Raw genomic sequence first — 15,607 nt, forward strand, 5'->3', positions numbered from 1 at the left:
AACTCGACGCCAAGTGGGAGACTTCCTGAGGTGCCTGGTGTTCGCGGCTCTCCCGTTTTAGGCGAGCACAGGAAGCGAGGTGTAACCATCTGCTGGGACCTGTGGGGATTCTGGTGAACGATTGTTTCACTTCTTTGTGATGTAAATGGTGCTAGGACACTGCTAACCCCCTCCAGAACTGCACCCACACCGTGCTTCCTGTGGCCTTCAGCAGCCCGGTCAGTAAAGCGCCCAGGTCCAGAGCCGCGAGTGCCTAAAATCCCGTGGTGTGGCCCAGGAGGAGGAGGTGGATCTGCCAAGGCGCTGGCTGTCCTCAGCCGAACGGAGCCGCCCATTTGAGGTGCCACTCGTAACGCAGGAGTCAGCGGAGGAAATGTATTAGAGCTGCATCAGATCAGCTACCTGGTATTTTATTGCAAACCCGAACTTAGCAGGGCAGCAGAGGTTCCTGCCGGAGCTGTTGGCGCTGCCGAGCAGCTGTGTCCCAGGTCGCCGCTGAGACGTGGCACCGCAGCCCCGGCCCCCTCTGGCGCATGGCGCTGTCTTTGTTACTGCTGTGACGTTTCTCAAAGTATTTATCCGAGGTGTGTGTTTTAATAAGATGTGGCTGAGGTGTCTCGCTGATTTCAGTCAAGGTATTTCTTTGTCAGACTCTGCAAAGCGTATTTCAGAGTACACTAATTTGCTTTGGCAGAACCTGAAGGTTGGGTTTGAACTTTTGTCTTTTGTGATGTTCTGAAAACAACCCTTATCGTTCAAAACTTCAAATTCTCAAATTGCCTCTTTTTTTAAACATAAATAAATAAATAAAAAATCTAATTATTTAGCTCGTGTTATTAGAAGCTTTTAAAGTCTTTTTTTCTTTTTTTTTTTTTTTTTCCCCTAAATGTAGAAGGGGGAGATGAAATGGCCGTGTTTAGGAAATGGAGATTAATCTCTCTGAAGTGTCTTTAGTAAGCCTTGCTTCGTTTTTGATGTCCGTCCTTTGGAGGAATTGTTGACAAAGCAGTTGAAGGTTTTATCTCTTTTGATCTGTGAACATTTGAGATCTCTTAAAAATCACTTTTACTTTGAATAGCCTCAAATATTACTTTGAAACAAGCAGAGCGGGAAAAGCAAATGACTGCTGAGACAAATTTCCTCAAGAACTTCCCATTCAGCCAAAAGAGAAAAGAGGTTTTCATCTCGCATTCCTATTTTGTAGGAAGACTGATCAACAGAAGACCAGCACAGATGTGTCTGTACGTATGCCCCTCATCAGCTTCTGATCCAGTGAAATAAATCACGTGGTTGTAGTTGTGTTTTTCTTTTTTTTTATTTTAAATAAAGTTATAGGTGCAAATGTGTAAAGCACATTTGTTGGAACAATTTTATTTTATACCAATTTATAAAAAGAGGGCTGTAACTAGATAATATCAGTATATAATATCAGCTCTCTGTACAGTCTGTAAGGGGATGTTTGCTCCTTTTAACTTTTTTAAGGTGCTTGAAGGAGATCTTGAAGATAGGACAGTATCGTCGCCTGACTCCTTTCTGTATTTCTGTGACTACGTGACGTTCTCCTGCGTTTCTAACTAACCACAGCTCTAGTTCAGTTCTTGGAAATAATCTATAAGGTGCTGGTTTCTTCCTTGATTCCTTATGTACCTTGGGTATGCCTTCCTTGGTGTGCCAATAACCCTTTTTGTCAAAGTGGTAGAGATTACATAAACTGGAAAGAAAAAACACTTTTTTTTTTTTTAAATGAGGCATTTTTTTATTGTTCCTCTTTCATTTAATTGTAAAATTGGCTTTTGAAACAAGTGTTTAGTTTTTGCTTTTTTTTCTCGTGGAAGTCTCAGAAGCTTTATTTGGTGGGACTGCCACTGAGTAGTCTTGTAGCTGCAGTGCTTTGGAGAGCTGTCCCGTGGCTTTTCATCGGTGATTGAAAGGTGAGTGCGGGACTTAGAGCAAGTGCACTTCAGTACAACAGTCCAGAGTTCATTTTAGAAGAGTTAAAGGGAGACGCGGTTTTATGGATGATGGGTACAGTCAGATCTTAGATTTGTCTTCCTCTTTCCTCTCTCCTTCTCTCTCTCTTCCAGGATTTCTACTTGCATTGCTTTTTTTTATTATTTTTTAAATTAATATGTCTAATTGCAACACCTTGCTAATGTGTTTTTGCCACTTTGCATAATGGAAATAAATCTCAGTGTATCTACCACTGAGCAGAAATATGCCAGTGATTTCACGGAGGGTGAAGGGAGGTGGCAGGACTTTTGCTGCTGAGCTGTCCCCTACCAAGGTAACTGGTGTTTAACTTTAATTGTGGTTTGGCAAAGCGAGTATCTGTAATTCTTATTTTGTCGATAATAGATTGTGCATTATAGATCTTTAGGGATAGGGTTAGAGGACTGAGTCTTTGAGTAAGTCGTTCTTATCCCTGCTGTTCCTGACAGCTGAAACGTTATTGACCGAGCCCACGTTTATGTTTGTTCAGCACGAGTACACTCTTCCCAAAGAGTTACCATCTGTTTCATTTCTTCTGCATCTGTGGAAATTTTTATTTTATTTATTTATTTGTCCTTCTGGGTAGCCTTACTCTTATTTTAAAAACCTGTAGTAAATGATTAATAGTTTTTCTGTTTTGTTTTATAAAATGCCTCTCACCGGTTCATCCCATACCGGTATCGCACCGCAGCACTCCGTACAAGCACAGCTTAAAGCTACCCGCTGCCACGAGGCCTTGCCTTGCGTCTGTGCCTTCGGTGGGCTCGCCGGGCGTTGGGCTCACGCAGCTCTCGTTGGCGGCAGAAGGAATTCTGAACTTCTTCCTCCCGAAGGTTCGCTGCAGCGCGGAGCTGATGGTAACTGCGCGCGGGCATAGCTGGCACCCAGCTCCGCTGTCACGCAGCGAACTCCTCCTCTCGCACAGGGTTTAGTTAGCGCGTTAAGCTGTGAGCCACCGAGCTCGTTCAGCTGCAGCGAGAGGTTATCATCATCCCAGTGCCTCCTGCTGCCCCTCAGGCCTGCCGGACCCTTTGCACGCGCTGTCCCTCCTTAACCCGGCTGTGCCGGCGCTCCAGGTGAGGAGCAGAGCCGCAGAGGTGTTCGGTGCGGCCAGGCAGTGTTGGGAAGTCCCACGATGGAGTTGCAGCCAAAGCCGCAGCATTAGGAACGGGACCAGCAGTGGTATCGGGAGCGTTAATGTTAGCTTCAGGGAGGATTGTGTTTAATTCCGGGTGTATCTTCCTGCAGCAGTGGTAGCTGGGCTCCTGCTGACTTAAAATCGTTCGGTGTTTCTGATGAAGCAGGCATTATCTTGCAAAAACCAACACTGAAGTCAGCAACTGTGTGGTAGTTAAAGGATTTCCCCGGTGCTGTAATTGGGGTCAACACAGGAAAACCTTGAGAGGGAATTCCAACCCCCTGTAGCCTTAGAGAGGAATGCTCCCCTTGCAAACGGGGATTTGCTAACAGCTAAGTCTTTGGTATGCTAAATAAGACAAGGTAAATAGTTATTTATTTATTTATTCCCCAGCGGTTTACAGTTCTCTACCTTTTGGTGATATTTTAAAAAATAAATTTTCATTTGGGTGGATGGCTGAAGTTGATAGTTGATGATAGCTGACTGTGTTTCCTTTTTGAACTGATAAAGCACCGCTCTTTCACACTGCTTTCAAATATATGTTTTCATTTGAAGAACAGCTTTCACCTTACAGCTTGTGATGTGCAGTTTGGGGAACTTAATGGAATGAGCGTGGCAGGGCTTGAAATGATACAGTGGAAAAAGTTCCCTGGCTGAAGGTTGTTGATGCAACAAATGAATTAATCTCTGTGCCAGCGACTGATGTTAATGTGGTGCCTTGGAAAGGCAGTTAGCTTTGATTGTGTTTTTCAAGGAAGTACCAGTTAACCTGCGGCCTTAGAAAGGCAGTGCTTTCATTTGAGCTGGAATGTCCTAAATAACATCTCTCCGAACCTGATCAAGGAAGGAGTTTCGTAATGCACTGGCTGAACGAATTGTTTTGTGACTGCGGATGCTCAAGCAATATGTTGCCTCTAAAAGCCAACATGTGTGTTTATTGTAAAGCTTTTTTGATTAACTTGCATTTTATCACAGGTTAGTTAGAACCCCACCCCCCACCCCCCATCTCCTTCCCAATGTTAAAAAGTGAATACAGACAGTTACTCTGATTTAGGTAGCATTTTTCTCTGCTTTAGCAGGGCAGAAGTTGCTCAGAAACTTAACGAATTTCCTAACATTTTCAAATAAATAGTTTTAAGAGATGGTCCCTGTCACATTATACCCATGAAAGACTGGGACTGAAGATTGCTGATATTTTCAGCAAAATCAAGTGCAGGAGCAGAGGAGGTGGGACAGGTTCGTTCCAGGTCCCTTTTCCTTCTTGCACTGTGAAAATTAAATGTTCTCCTCCAAGTTGTTTTTGATTGCACTTACAGGGGAAAAAAAGCAGAAGAAAAGACTTAAATCCTTTGGATGTTTTGATGAGACGCTTTCTTTGCTCCTGAGCCTGTTAAGCAGCATACTTCGTGACATAGTTTTATTTAACCATTTTTTTTTTTCTTTTTCCGTTTTCTTTCCTTTACTAACAAACCACTTTGCTGTGTCTAGGTCAAATTATTTGATCATCTTGTTTTTAAAATACATTGTATAGATCCTTTGTGTAGTATATCTGCAGCCGAAGAGAAGCTAGCCAGCCACTGCATGTGAGGTTGGGTTCTTCTGAGCTACAGTGGGGACACCGGACAGGGAGCGCTCTGAACGGTACTTTGGAGGTTTTGGTACAGCTTTATTTACAAGCCTTCCTGCTTCTAAAGGTGCAGAAAACCAAATGTTTCAGCAACAATTTGTTTCGTAAATACTGTTCAGTGAAGTTGCAGATGCACTTGATTTAGGACAGTGTTCTGACGCTTGCTGAACTTTCAACACAAGCAGCCCCACTGATGTCAGGGGAACTACTGCATTTAACTTAAAGCATGTGCTGCGCTGAAATAAGATGTGATACAGAATATGAATGGATTTTGTGAATTTTAATCTGTTCCTCTGTACTTCTAGGAGTAAATGGTGTCTCTTTCCATGCTTGTTTTGCAGCTTGGTTATTCATTTTTGTCAGTGTTTTAAGATTTAGATTTTTCTTTAAAAAAACAAAAAAAAAAGTTTTAAAAAGGTAGTTCTTCCCCTTTTCTGTTTGTAGTTTAACTACATAGAAAAGACTTTACCAAGATACCTATTTAAAAATAAAAAAAAAAATGAACATTTATTTCTGTTTGAGAAGCAAGCTAAGCAGGCACAACATCTCTGAGGACCATCCATACCTAGCGTACGGAGTTGAGGCAATTTAGATTACAGCCGTGCTGCGTTGGTGACTCCACCGTGCGGACCTTTTGCTGCTTTCTGTGACCCTTGCTCTTTGCCTGCAAATTGAAGATGGCTTTCTCCTCCCATCTTTTGCAACAGCAAGCATTCAAGGTTATCCCTTCCTGCCGCACATATCCTTGAACATTGTTCGCTCTTCTGCAAACTTCCGCTTTCCTAGGGAAGTCAAAGCTCGCTCCTTCCTCCCCAGCAAAGCCGCGAGCTGCGCTGCCTCCTGTTACGACACCTGTAGTGAAGAGCACTTGAATCTGGCATTGTGCTGCTCAGACATGGATTGTGAAGCTCTTTGCAGATGTGACAAATATAGATAGTCCCACTTCACAGACAGGCGGAATGAATTTCCCTAAAGGCACTTGTAATTCAGCGTTAAATCTGGGCAAATACTTTTGATCTGAGGCCCAATTCCAGTTATTCAAGAATGCATCTGGTAGGGAACCGGGAGTACCTATGGCCATGTGATGGTGCAAATGCCATATCTGTATGGTATGACCCTGATGTGTCGCCATGCAGCATTATGTGTGTAAGCACACTCAATAGGTGCTGAAAACCTGTTGGAGGTTCTGTGGAGCCTTGGGGGTTGGTCTGTCCCTGTTCTTTAGTGACGCTGAAGTCTAGGCCACAGCAGTAGTTCCCCCCCTACCCCTTTAAACAAGCCAAATTTTGAAGCCTACATTGTCTGGCCATGCCTCTTTAAATGTAGATTATTTTATCCGACAAACCCTGGATTTTGGCTGCACCTTCTCTTCAGCAACTTGTTTATCTAAGAGGTCACCACTTGAGCGTGAGAAAAAGTGGTTTATTGAATTGCAAAAGAGCATGCTTGTCTCTTTGAATTCCTTTGAGAACAGCCCTACCTTACGTGTAATGCTGTTCTGAATTGGCCCCGTGCATTTGGCAAGCGCAAATGGAAGTGGGTAGCAGAGCCAGCACATTGCACTTGCTCTCCTTAGTGCTGGATCCTGAAGGCTGCTGTGTCTTTAGATTTCACTGCAGTTGCATTGTACCGTATTAAATTAACCAAATATGTGATTGTGTGTTGGAAGTAGCTGTTATAGTCCATTTTATGTCAGTGTTTTTGGTGGTTTAGAATTTTTTACCTTATATTCACGTTGAACAAATCCTGGCATTGAAAAGTTTATGGTAAGGTAGAATTAATATATGCCCTGTAGCAAATACCTTAGAAATGTGAACTTTCTGATCCCACTGGAGACCTGCTTTTGTTTAGCACGCTGTAATTGTGATCCATGTTCCATAAATATTGCAGTGGGGATGTTAGATCAAAACAAGGATGGCGCTTTATGGTACGTCAGCGTGAAGTGATTGCCTCAATTACAGAAAAAATAGAAAAGGAACATATATTGAGGGGAGAATTCTCAATATTGCTATACAATTTAGCATTCATTTATGCTTCCACTGAAGGTTTTAGAAAAACTTAATAGACCAGTGCTTTATAGAAGCACTGGGCACACAGAACTAATAGAAAATAATTCCAAATTATTGCCTGGAAAAAGAAAATGTGTACATTTCCTTTCTTTCCTGGCTGTCTTCCAGCTGCTGTTGGTAATGGCAAGATAAACTCCGCTGTTTGGGCAGAGGAGGAATTACGAGTTCGATCACATGATTATTCCAGCTGCAAATATTTATTTGTTCGGGGATTTGCACTCATTTCGGTTTATTGCATAAAATTCCTTTTCTTTCATTGATCTCCATCACTTGCTGTAAATGAGATCTTTGCACCTTCTCCTTGTCTCCTTTTTGTTGGGTGCACACATATGTATAAGGAACCCTTCTCTGCATTCGATTCAATTGGTAATGCGTGGAAATACAGACTTTCATCTGCTCATAAAAGCAAGTGTATCTTGGCAAATGGGGCCTGGAGGCTTAGAAATAAGATGTTTCTCTGCTTTAGTTCAAATATAAAGTCTGAGCAGCACAGCTTTTATGATTTCTATATGGCACACTTTCTGTTTTTAAAAGCTACAGCAAATATGAAAGCATCATCATTATTGGCAAACTAATCATGCCAAATTTATTTGTCCTTTCAAAGGCTTTCTCTAATTGAGCTGTTAAAGAAATTGGTTATCCAGAAGATATACAACAGGAAATAATAAAACCAATTTTCTTTGGGGAGTATTTTTAATTCATATGTTGTATATTTGATACTCAGAATTAAATAATGGGGATAGTAGTAACTGCAGACAGTTCCAAAGGGAAATATAAAGAAAGGATAGGAATTTCCCTCCTGAAAAATAAATTTCTAGGCTTGCAAATCAGTCCTTTTTTTAGTCGCAGGTTGATATTTAAAATTTATTCAACTTTGCAGCAACATCCTTGTTTTCAGACATTGTCTGCCAAGTGCTGTCCTGGAGTTAAGTTATCTTGGCAGTGACTTTCAACTGAAACATAGAAATTTAATTGAGGTCTCTGTAATTTTGAGTACTTCACTTGTTTCAGTGAACTTTTACCAAAGAAAGGTTAGAGGTTTGCTCCTCAGTGTAAGTCGGTTCTTTGCTCTCTCTCAGCATCTTGTTCTTTGGTTTTAGTACTGGATTTAGTACTAGTCTTTCATACCTGTGCCCTGCAGATAGGACAATACATCCTAACGCAAAGATAGAGGCAAGGAAAATGAAGCTCCAGAACTAAGCACAGATAAGTTTGTTATGGGTGGTTATTTTGAGTTTGATGAAATTACCAATGTGGTAACTTGAATGTTTGGTGATTGGAAAGATCCTTCTCAGACTGACTGCTGCTAACATGCATTTTAACTCACTCATCATATTGAGCACAGAGATGAAAATAGAGAAAATCAACTGAAGTCCAAACCAGAGAAACAACCAAAGCATTACTCTAGTGTGACAGTGTTCTGTGTTTCATTGCTTATTAATACTCATTTAGTTCAGTGCACTGATGCACGCTGTAACTGAAACCGCATGAGTGATGGTGTTCAAAGCAGGGAAACGGTCCAAGTAGGACATTTAGAAATAAAATGTGATTTGTGCCTGATTAGCTGCTGTATGCAACACAAAGTTACACGCTAACAAGTAATATAATTTAAAGGGCCTGGACATACTGGCTAAACTGTTCCAGTTGGATGCTTGCATTTGGTGTCTTTGTGAAAATCGTCTGATGTGTGAAACAGCAGTTACCAGTCTTAGTGCTTGCAGTTATGTTGGATGTGCAAGGCTTGTGCAAGTTGGGATACGTACGTTCGGATGTCAGCTTGCAATTAAAGCTCTGAAATTACCTCACAGGACTGGAAGAACTTTGTTTTTGTATTAAGAGATGTCTATAAATGGCTTTACCTGAACGTATGGATAACATATAATAATCTTATTAGTATTTTATTATTGAGCCTCTGTCAGTGTCACTCTCTACACTGTTATCAGTCGTGTTTTGAAAACAGTGTATGTGCAGTTAGGTGCCGGTGTCCTGCAGGCCAGGGGCTGGGCACTCCTGCGCTGGGTGCACCTGATGCTAGAGCAGCTGCAGCGATGTGTTTGACAGCTGTCCATCTTCGGATGGAGAAATCATTGCTGTGGGTTGTGGGCCAAATTGCCAGAGTTTTAGGAAGTCAGAAGTGTGGTGTGAAAGAGAAGAAAAATGGTTAGGCTGGGGAGGGAAAGTAATTTGGTAAGCTGCTCCCTTTTTCCTCAGGAGTGCTCTCTCCCCCTGCACCATGGCCTTCCACTTCGGTTGTACTGGTCCCAGTGATTGACACCCTGCAGGCTGTGCCTTTGTGTGCAAGCCGTCCCTGCCATTCTTCATTAGATAATGCTTTCAGCTAACGCTGTGCTATCTGTGTGCTGCCTGTATAAGAAGCTCGAGAAAACCTACTTAATTGTAAAATAGATTATAATCGTTTGAATGGTGCTTAGCTGGGTGATGCAGCTCCAAATTTTAAGGTGATTTAACAGCAACAAATATCTATGTTGGTTAAGCTGCAGAAGACACGTGTACCTAATCTCTTCTTTCCAAAGTCTTTTTGTTGTATTTGTTTTTAAATTGCTTCTTTCCTTGTGCTTGAGATTCTGACTTTCATCTACGTTTTATCTTGCTCTTCTGCAAAGTACGAAATTTGTAAAACTTTGCAGTTATGACCTTAGCAGGGATTGGAACGTGTTTCCTTCTCTCATAGAAAGGCGCTCCCTAATGAAGTCCCAATCCATTGCTCTCCGTTGACTCAGACTTCTGGAAGTAACCACCTTGTATGCGTAGCTGGAAAATAAATAGAACAAGTAGTGTAAGAAATCTGTGGGGACCAAGGTGGAAAGGTCATCATCACCAGCGTGGCTTGTTTCCCCCCTGATGTTTAAATTGTAAGATCCTGAACATGCTGTTAAACTTCATTTAAACAGTACTAATAAAGAGTAACAGCCCTAGATACTTTTGTATGCAAGATGGGTATTCCTTTCATGAAGGCCATCTGTTTTTAAACACAGAAATGACTAAAAGTGCTGTGTGCCTCAAAAACTTAATCTACAAAATATGCCAACAAGACACAGTCTCCAAAAAGGATACTTCTGTCAATGAAAACTTGAGGCTGGGAGTCAGTTATGGGTTATAGTCCTGAACATACTGTTGAATGGCTATATGGTTTTGGGCAGCCTTTTTGTGAGTTGATACCTTGACCTGTAAAAAAGGATGGAGTAATGGGGGATTGGCCAGAAAAAAAAATCAAAACCAGGAAGGCAGCGAAAGGAATTATAAGGTTCATTTGTGTAATGTCGAAAGATCCTTAGATAGAAATATGATGCTTAGATTTTGAAAACTAAGCATTTCAGAATGACTTTCTCACGTCGCTTTGAGGCCTGCCTGTAATTTGTTGGGTTGAAGATAACATACTTAACTGGAAGTTAAAGCTGCCACTCTTTGCTGATGCTAAGTACATTGGTAAAAACATGTCGTCAATGGCATGCAAGGTCTCTGCACTCTGATGTTTTGCTGCGTCTTTAATTCTAATGAAGCTTCCATGTATTTCCTTACCTTTGTGCCATTATCTGTTGTTTTGGGACGTAGTGTAATTATGCAGTAAGAGATATGTAGATTGCATTGAGAATAATCAGCATTTATTGTACCAAGTTTCAAGAAATATTACGTATTCAGGACGTTGATGCAATTTGTTCCCAGTTTCATGGCAGCTGCGACTGTTTGCAGGAGGTACTCTGTAGAGTCAGGCTGCAAGCATGCTGGCACATTTCATAAAGATACGGGTATTAATTGAGCCTGTTTTTTATCTACAATCCAGATTAACTGTTTTCTTGTGTAATTTTTTTCATTATTGCTTCCCAGTGGTTAAGTCCCATCTTTCTTTCCACTAAAGAGAAACACAGTAGGAATGGGATGCAGTATGACTAAAAGGTAGTAAGGGGTGGGGAATGACATGGAGTTTAGCTGACTGTGGTGCTCTTTCCTTTTCCTCAATTTATATTGAATAACAGCAGAGTAGGTGGGACACCTGAAGGAAACAAGCAAACATGCTCCCAAATCATAGCATTGTGAATTAGTACCTCCCAGTCACTGCATTCACATGCCTCATCAGTCCAAAAAGCAGAGCTAGGTTATTATTTAATGTAAACTAAATGCGTGTGAAGGTGTGCTCCTCCTCCCAGTCTGTAAAGGTAATTGAACCAGTGAATTTCACAGGTTGGTCCTATTAAGTTATTCCTTCTTTGTGGATTTTTGGTGGAGCTAAACCAGTTGAAGATTTAGTTCTTTGTGATTCTGGAAAATGGTGTCACGATAGTGTAGGACTACATAGCAGTCTTAGAAGAACCACAAACCACACACAATGAATACATTTATATAAAACATTGTTAAATGTTCTGCTCTGATTTTTGTAGCGTTGGTGAATTTATAAGTTGTTTAATATGTCATGAGTTGCAAAAATGACTGAATTAAAGGCTGCACAAGATATTTCTACTGAGTAGAAGTTTTGTCTTAAGTGGCTGGTATGGCTGGAAAGTACAATGAATTCTGATTTCAGCTTTGGACTCCAAGTGTTGGAAAATCCTGCAGATGCTTTGGAGCAGTTTGTGAGATCCCAGATCTTCTGGGCATAGGAGGTTAAGGCACATTGACCAGAACTGTTGACAATTCTGCAGTTTACTCGTTATGACTGTGGCAGAGTGAAGAGAATTTTCTAGCCGAGTTTGCTGCGGTTAAAATACACATCCATCTCTGCAAAGCACTGTGAGAGATCAAATGTGATTGTGAAGCGGTAAGGGCTACTGGGCCCGTCTGTTCAGTAAGAGCAAGGGGGGTGGGAGGAGTGAATAAAAAAAGCGGTTTTTAGCCTCAGAAAGTGGTATGTCCGCCTGTCAGGGCCTTGAGGCACCGCTGAGCCCCGAGCAGCCCACCTGGGGCCCAGGAAGCGCGGCGCTTAGCCCTGGTCTTGCTTGAGCCGTGTGGGGCCGCGCCGTCTGCTCCTCACCACAGCCACCCTGGGCCCCCAAGCCCCGGCTCCCCTTGGCCCTCGCTGCCCTGCTGGTCCCGGCCCCGCAAGTGGCCCTCCGCAGGTGGCCCTCTGCCGTTTTGTGACCCGGGCTCTGGGCTGGCCCTGGCCGCCATCTTAGGGGCCGTGCCCCTCACCTTGCAGGGCCCTCCCGTGCGGCCTTGCTGCTCTCACGCAGCGCCAAACGCCTGACCTAGGATATAATTTATTTTAGTGGGTCGTCTTTCAGAAGCGATACGCAAGCTTATTTTGCTCGAGTAGTTTGTAATGGATTTTAACATTTCAGCAGCTGAATTGGGCTTGTGTTTATGACCAACTTATCAGAAGCGGTGACCTTTAACTTTCAAAAGGCCTTATTTAAAAGTCTGTCTGTAGTTAGCCTGCTCTCCCTTTTTCTTAACTTGTGTTACCTCTGAGTGCTTGGGATTGGGTTCAGTCACTGATTGGTTCTAATAGTTCTGTTGGCAGAAGTGGAAATCTTTCTGGAGAGCGCCACTCCAGCAGTGTTTGTGTTAAGCCTCTCGCTTCCCCCGCCCCCCCGCAGCTTTAATTCCAAATCAGCATCCTCTCCAAATCTGCTACTGCATTTTGTTAATCCTAAGAAGCTGAGCGTGTTTTTTTTTTTTTCTCCTCCAGAGGAATCTTAATTATTTTTGGTAGCACATATGTGGAAAAAATGAAGTAAAAATCTCTCTTCCTCTAGTGTGAACGTGAAGTCATCGCTATTGTCAACTCTCAGTGGGTTACTTGCATATAAATAAATTAAAGGAGGGGGGAGTAATCTTTTGTTAACGGTGCATTCTGTTACTTGTGGCTGCTATGGTAACAGATGAGGGAGAGACATGCTTGCATGGTAAAGCTTAATGGCAAAGCAGCAGAATGTAGTGATGAATTTAGCAGGAGGAAGAAGGGAAGAGAGCACAAATCCTTTAGCAATGCTGCGAAATGAGTCACCAATTAAGCCACAGATGGGGGAGGACTTCCACATTTATTTACAAATGATTTAAACCGTGTTTTGTTGATTATATTTAGAGCAGGAAGAAGGACAGTCTGGAACTTAGGGGAGCAGTAAATTAGATGGTATTGTTGTTGTGACTGTTTAAGTGGAGTCCTGAATGACTTTTGTGACTATGGACCTTGCCAAGAAAAGTCAGTGGGCATTTCCCCTGCCACTTTTTTTTAAGATTTACGTCTGTCGAGGTGAATTTTCCTATTCTATCCTGTTAGGCTGAAAGGGAAGGTTTTTAACCCTCTCTTTCTTAAGAGGATAAATGGTGACTGTTTTGACTTTCCTTTTTCTTCTACGCTTCATTAGTATAAAGCGTCTCTTGCACACTTCAAAGCTTTGCCAGAATAGCAGGCCAAGTCATATATCTGGATTGAGTTATGAAGGGAGGATTTTATGGGAAAGACTGCAGAATGTCATCTTGTGCCATGCCTGGCTTTAGGTAATACTTTGAACTTGATAAACGTGATGAACCTGATTCTGTGCGTAGTTGGTTAGTAGAGCTTTTAAACTCCAAAACTTCTGTGGAGTGGTGTTTTTTCTTTTTCCCCACGTGTATTCTGGCACGATTACTACCATGCCGAAGTACAGAGAGTGATTTCTTTGAGCTCTTGGGGAAAGTACTTGTCATCTCAAGTTTTTCTTGGTGAAACATCAAGAGAGAATTATAATTACTGCTTCAGTGGGAGGCTTTGTGTTAAGCAGACAGTTCCGGAGCACGGAATCTTTTCTGCAGAAACTTCACCTGAAGCGTTAGCTTCGTGGATGTCATGCAATGGAAATGGTTCTGAAAGTTAGTAAGCAGGTTATTGACTGTCAGTAAACACTGCTAGACCATATGAATCTTACAGCTGTGAAGTTTTAATGGTGCAGGGCTTTCAGGACTGCTTGGGGGATGGAGTAGAACATGACAGGGAAGGCAAAGGGAGGGGAGTTGCAAAAACAAGTGAAATGTGGGGTGAGTTTGGAGTGGAGGACGTTGAGAAGGCTGTCAGAGGAAGAGTTAGAGAAGGGACAATAGGACATTATTTTATTTTAGAGGAGAGATGAGAACACAGGAGGAAGACCTTTCGCTAGCAAAGTTAGAGGTGGATGAAGGATCTTGTGTGAAGAGCATTTTGTCCAGACTAAAGGACAAAGAAGCAAATTGGCATTCATCAGCTGCACTGTTAAGAGGGGAAATCATTGATACTGTGAGTGGTGCTTCCCTCTTTAAAATTGGAGTGCTAGAGGAAGAAATGAACAAGATACGTAAGCAGAAAAATGCCTTGTTTACTGCAGATACCAGCTGTGCAGAGGAAAGTGCCTTTGTGTACCCTGAAAGGGTATCCTACTATGACATGCTTTTGGAGGTGGCATCAGCACTTTCAAAAGCTTGCATCTATATTGTCTGTTTTCAGAGATTGGTTTCTTTAATTAAGAAGACGGAACAACATGACGTGACTATGTCGAAGCTTGGTATGGGCTTGCTTTTCTGGTTTGTTTTGGTATTGCACTTCCTGCCTGTAATCAAAAGCACAACATCTAGGCCTGCTTCATGAGGGTAGCAATGGATGGTGATTGGAACGGGGTGGGAGAATAACGAACTGTGATGGGAGAAAAAAAAAAACACAATTTTTATGTATTCTGCACAACTGTCATAAATACTAGTATGTTAAATCTGGGCCTTCGGTACGTTCTGTGAACTTGTTAAAATTGATACTGTGTCACTGGCACGCAGGGAGTATGTCCTTGCCATCCTCAGGAGTTTGTGAAAGACGTGAACTCTTACGGAGTGAGAGGCTCTGTGGGACCTTGTCTATCCCCCCTGGTTATCACACCCTCTGGGGAGAGAGGGAGCGGTTGTGTCGATTTCCATTTCAGGACAGGCCTTGCAAGGGAAATACTCTTGGGTCCTTTACAGCCCAGTTCTGGTTGAGAGAATAGCCTTATTTTGCAGGCTTCTGGTTTGAGAGGTGCCCTGAAGGCTGAAAGGCGTCACTGTAGGGTTAGTCCTGCCTGAGCTGAGGAAGGCAAGCCAGCATCTTGTCTGCAGCATCCTTGTTAGTCTTGGAAATAAACTTTTGTCATTGTTTATAGGAAAGTCCTATTAAATGATGCTTTTCAAGCAGCGAGTGATTAATAGTAACACTTTAGAATATTGCAACCGTTCTGCTGTTTCCTTTCTCAATTTCACTAGTACGAAGTATATTTCATCCCTAGACACTTTTTTATTTTCTGCTCCATAAACCAGCATAATGCTGAATAGTTGATTTGAGCAAGAAGCACCTTGTTAAAGGTGATGGTAAAATGAAGGTAAAGTCAGGGTAATTTCCTTGCCTCTGACAAAGTGCTCCCTGTTGCTCCTGAGGTGGTTATACAATTTCTGCTAAGGTTGGCTTTATTCCCTGAGAATTGTAAAGGAAAATTATTTCTGAAGAGTTGAGATTTTTGCCTCCAAAATAATTTAAACTGAACCACATTTCAGGTAAGGTTTTAAAAATAAAATCTTTTGTCTGTCTACTTGTCATCTTTTGTTACAGATGGTGACTGCTCTGCTTTTGCATGCAGTGGAAGTGGGATGCCTGAATTGTTGCTATTCTCTTGGTGGGCCACAGTCACATGCTAGTTTTGGATGCCAGGCAAAGGAGTGGAAGCCAGGTATTGAGAGAGCTCACGCGTTACAGAAAGATTGCACTCGTAGCATGCAGTGTTACTTCTAGCACGTGTAGATGTTTAACTCTGTGAACCCGGTGTTTTGTGATGTCTGAGCTGCTAACAGAGCTGTGAG

At 42.2% G+C, this 15,607-nt stretch overlaps 1 protein-coding gene across 5 annotated transcripts in view; it reads left to right on the plus strand.

Moving 5' to 3' along the window:
- ARHGAP32 (Rho GTPase activating protein 32) overlaps window positions 1-15,607 on the plus strand; it is a 259,764-nt gene that overhangs the window by 16,709 nt on the left and 227,448 nt on the right. Inside the window, exon 2 of one of the 5 annotated variants that reach the window (XM_083808087.1) lies at window positions 15,360-15,477. The exons of 3 other annotated variants lie outside the window; for them this stretch is intronic. In XM_083808087.1, the coding sequence (XP_083664213.1) occupies window positions 15,452-15,477 (26 nt within the window). In that variant the 5' untranslated portion in view covers window positions 15,360-15,451. Of the gene's footprint in view, window positions 1-15,359; window positions 15,478-15,607 lie in introns of those variants that run through there. One more of the 5 variants, XM_083808092.1, reaches the window with a different exon arrangement.

Source organism: Anser anser (assembly GCF_964211835.1).
Source record: "Anser anser genome assembly, chromosome: 22".
NCBI classification, from domain to species: Eukaryota; Metazoa; Chordata; class Aves; order Anseriformes; family Anatidae; genus Anser; species Anser anser.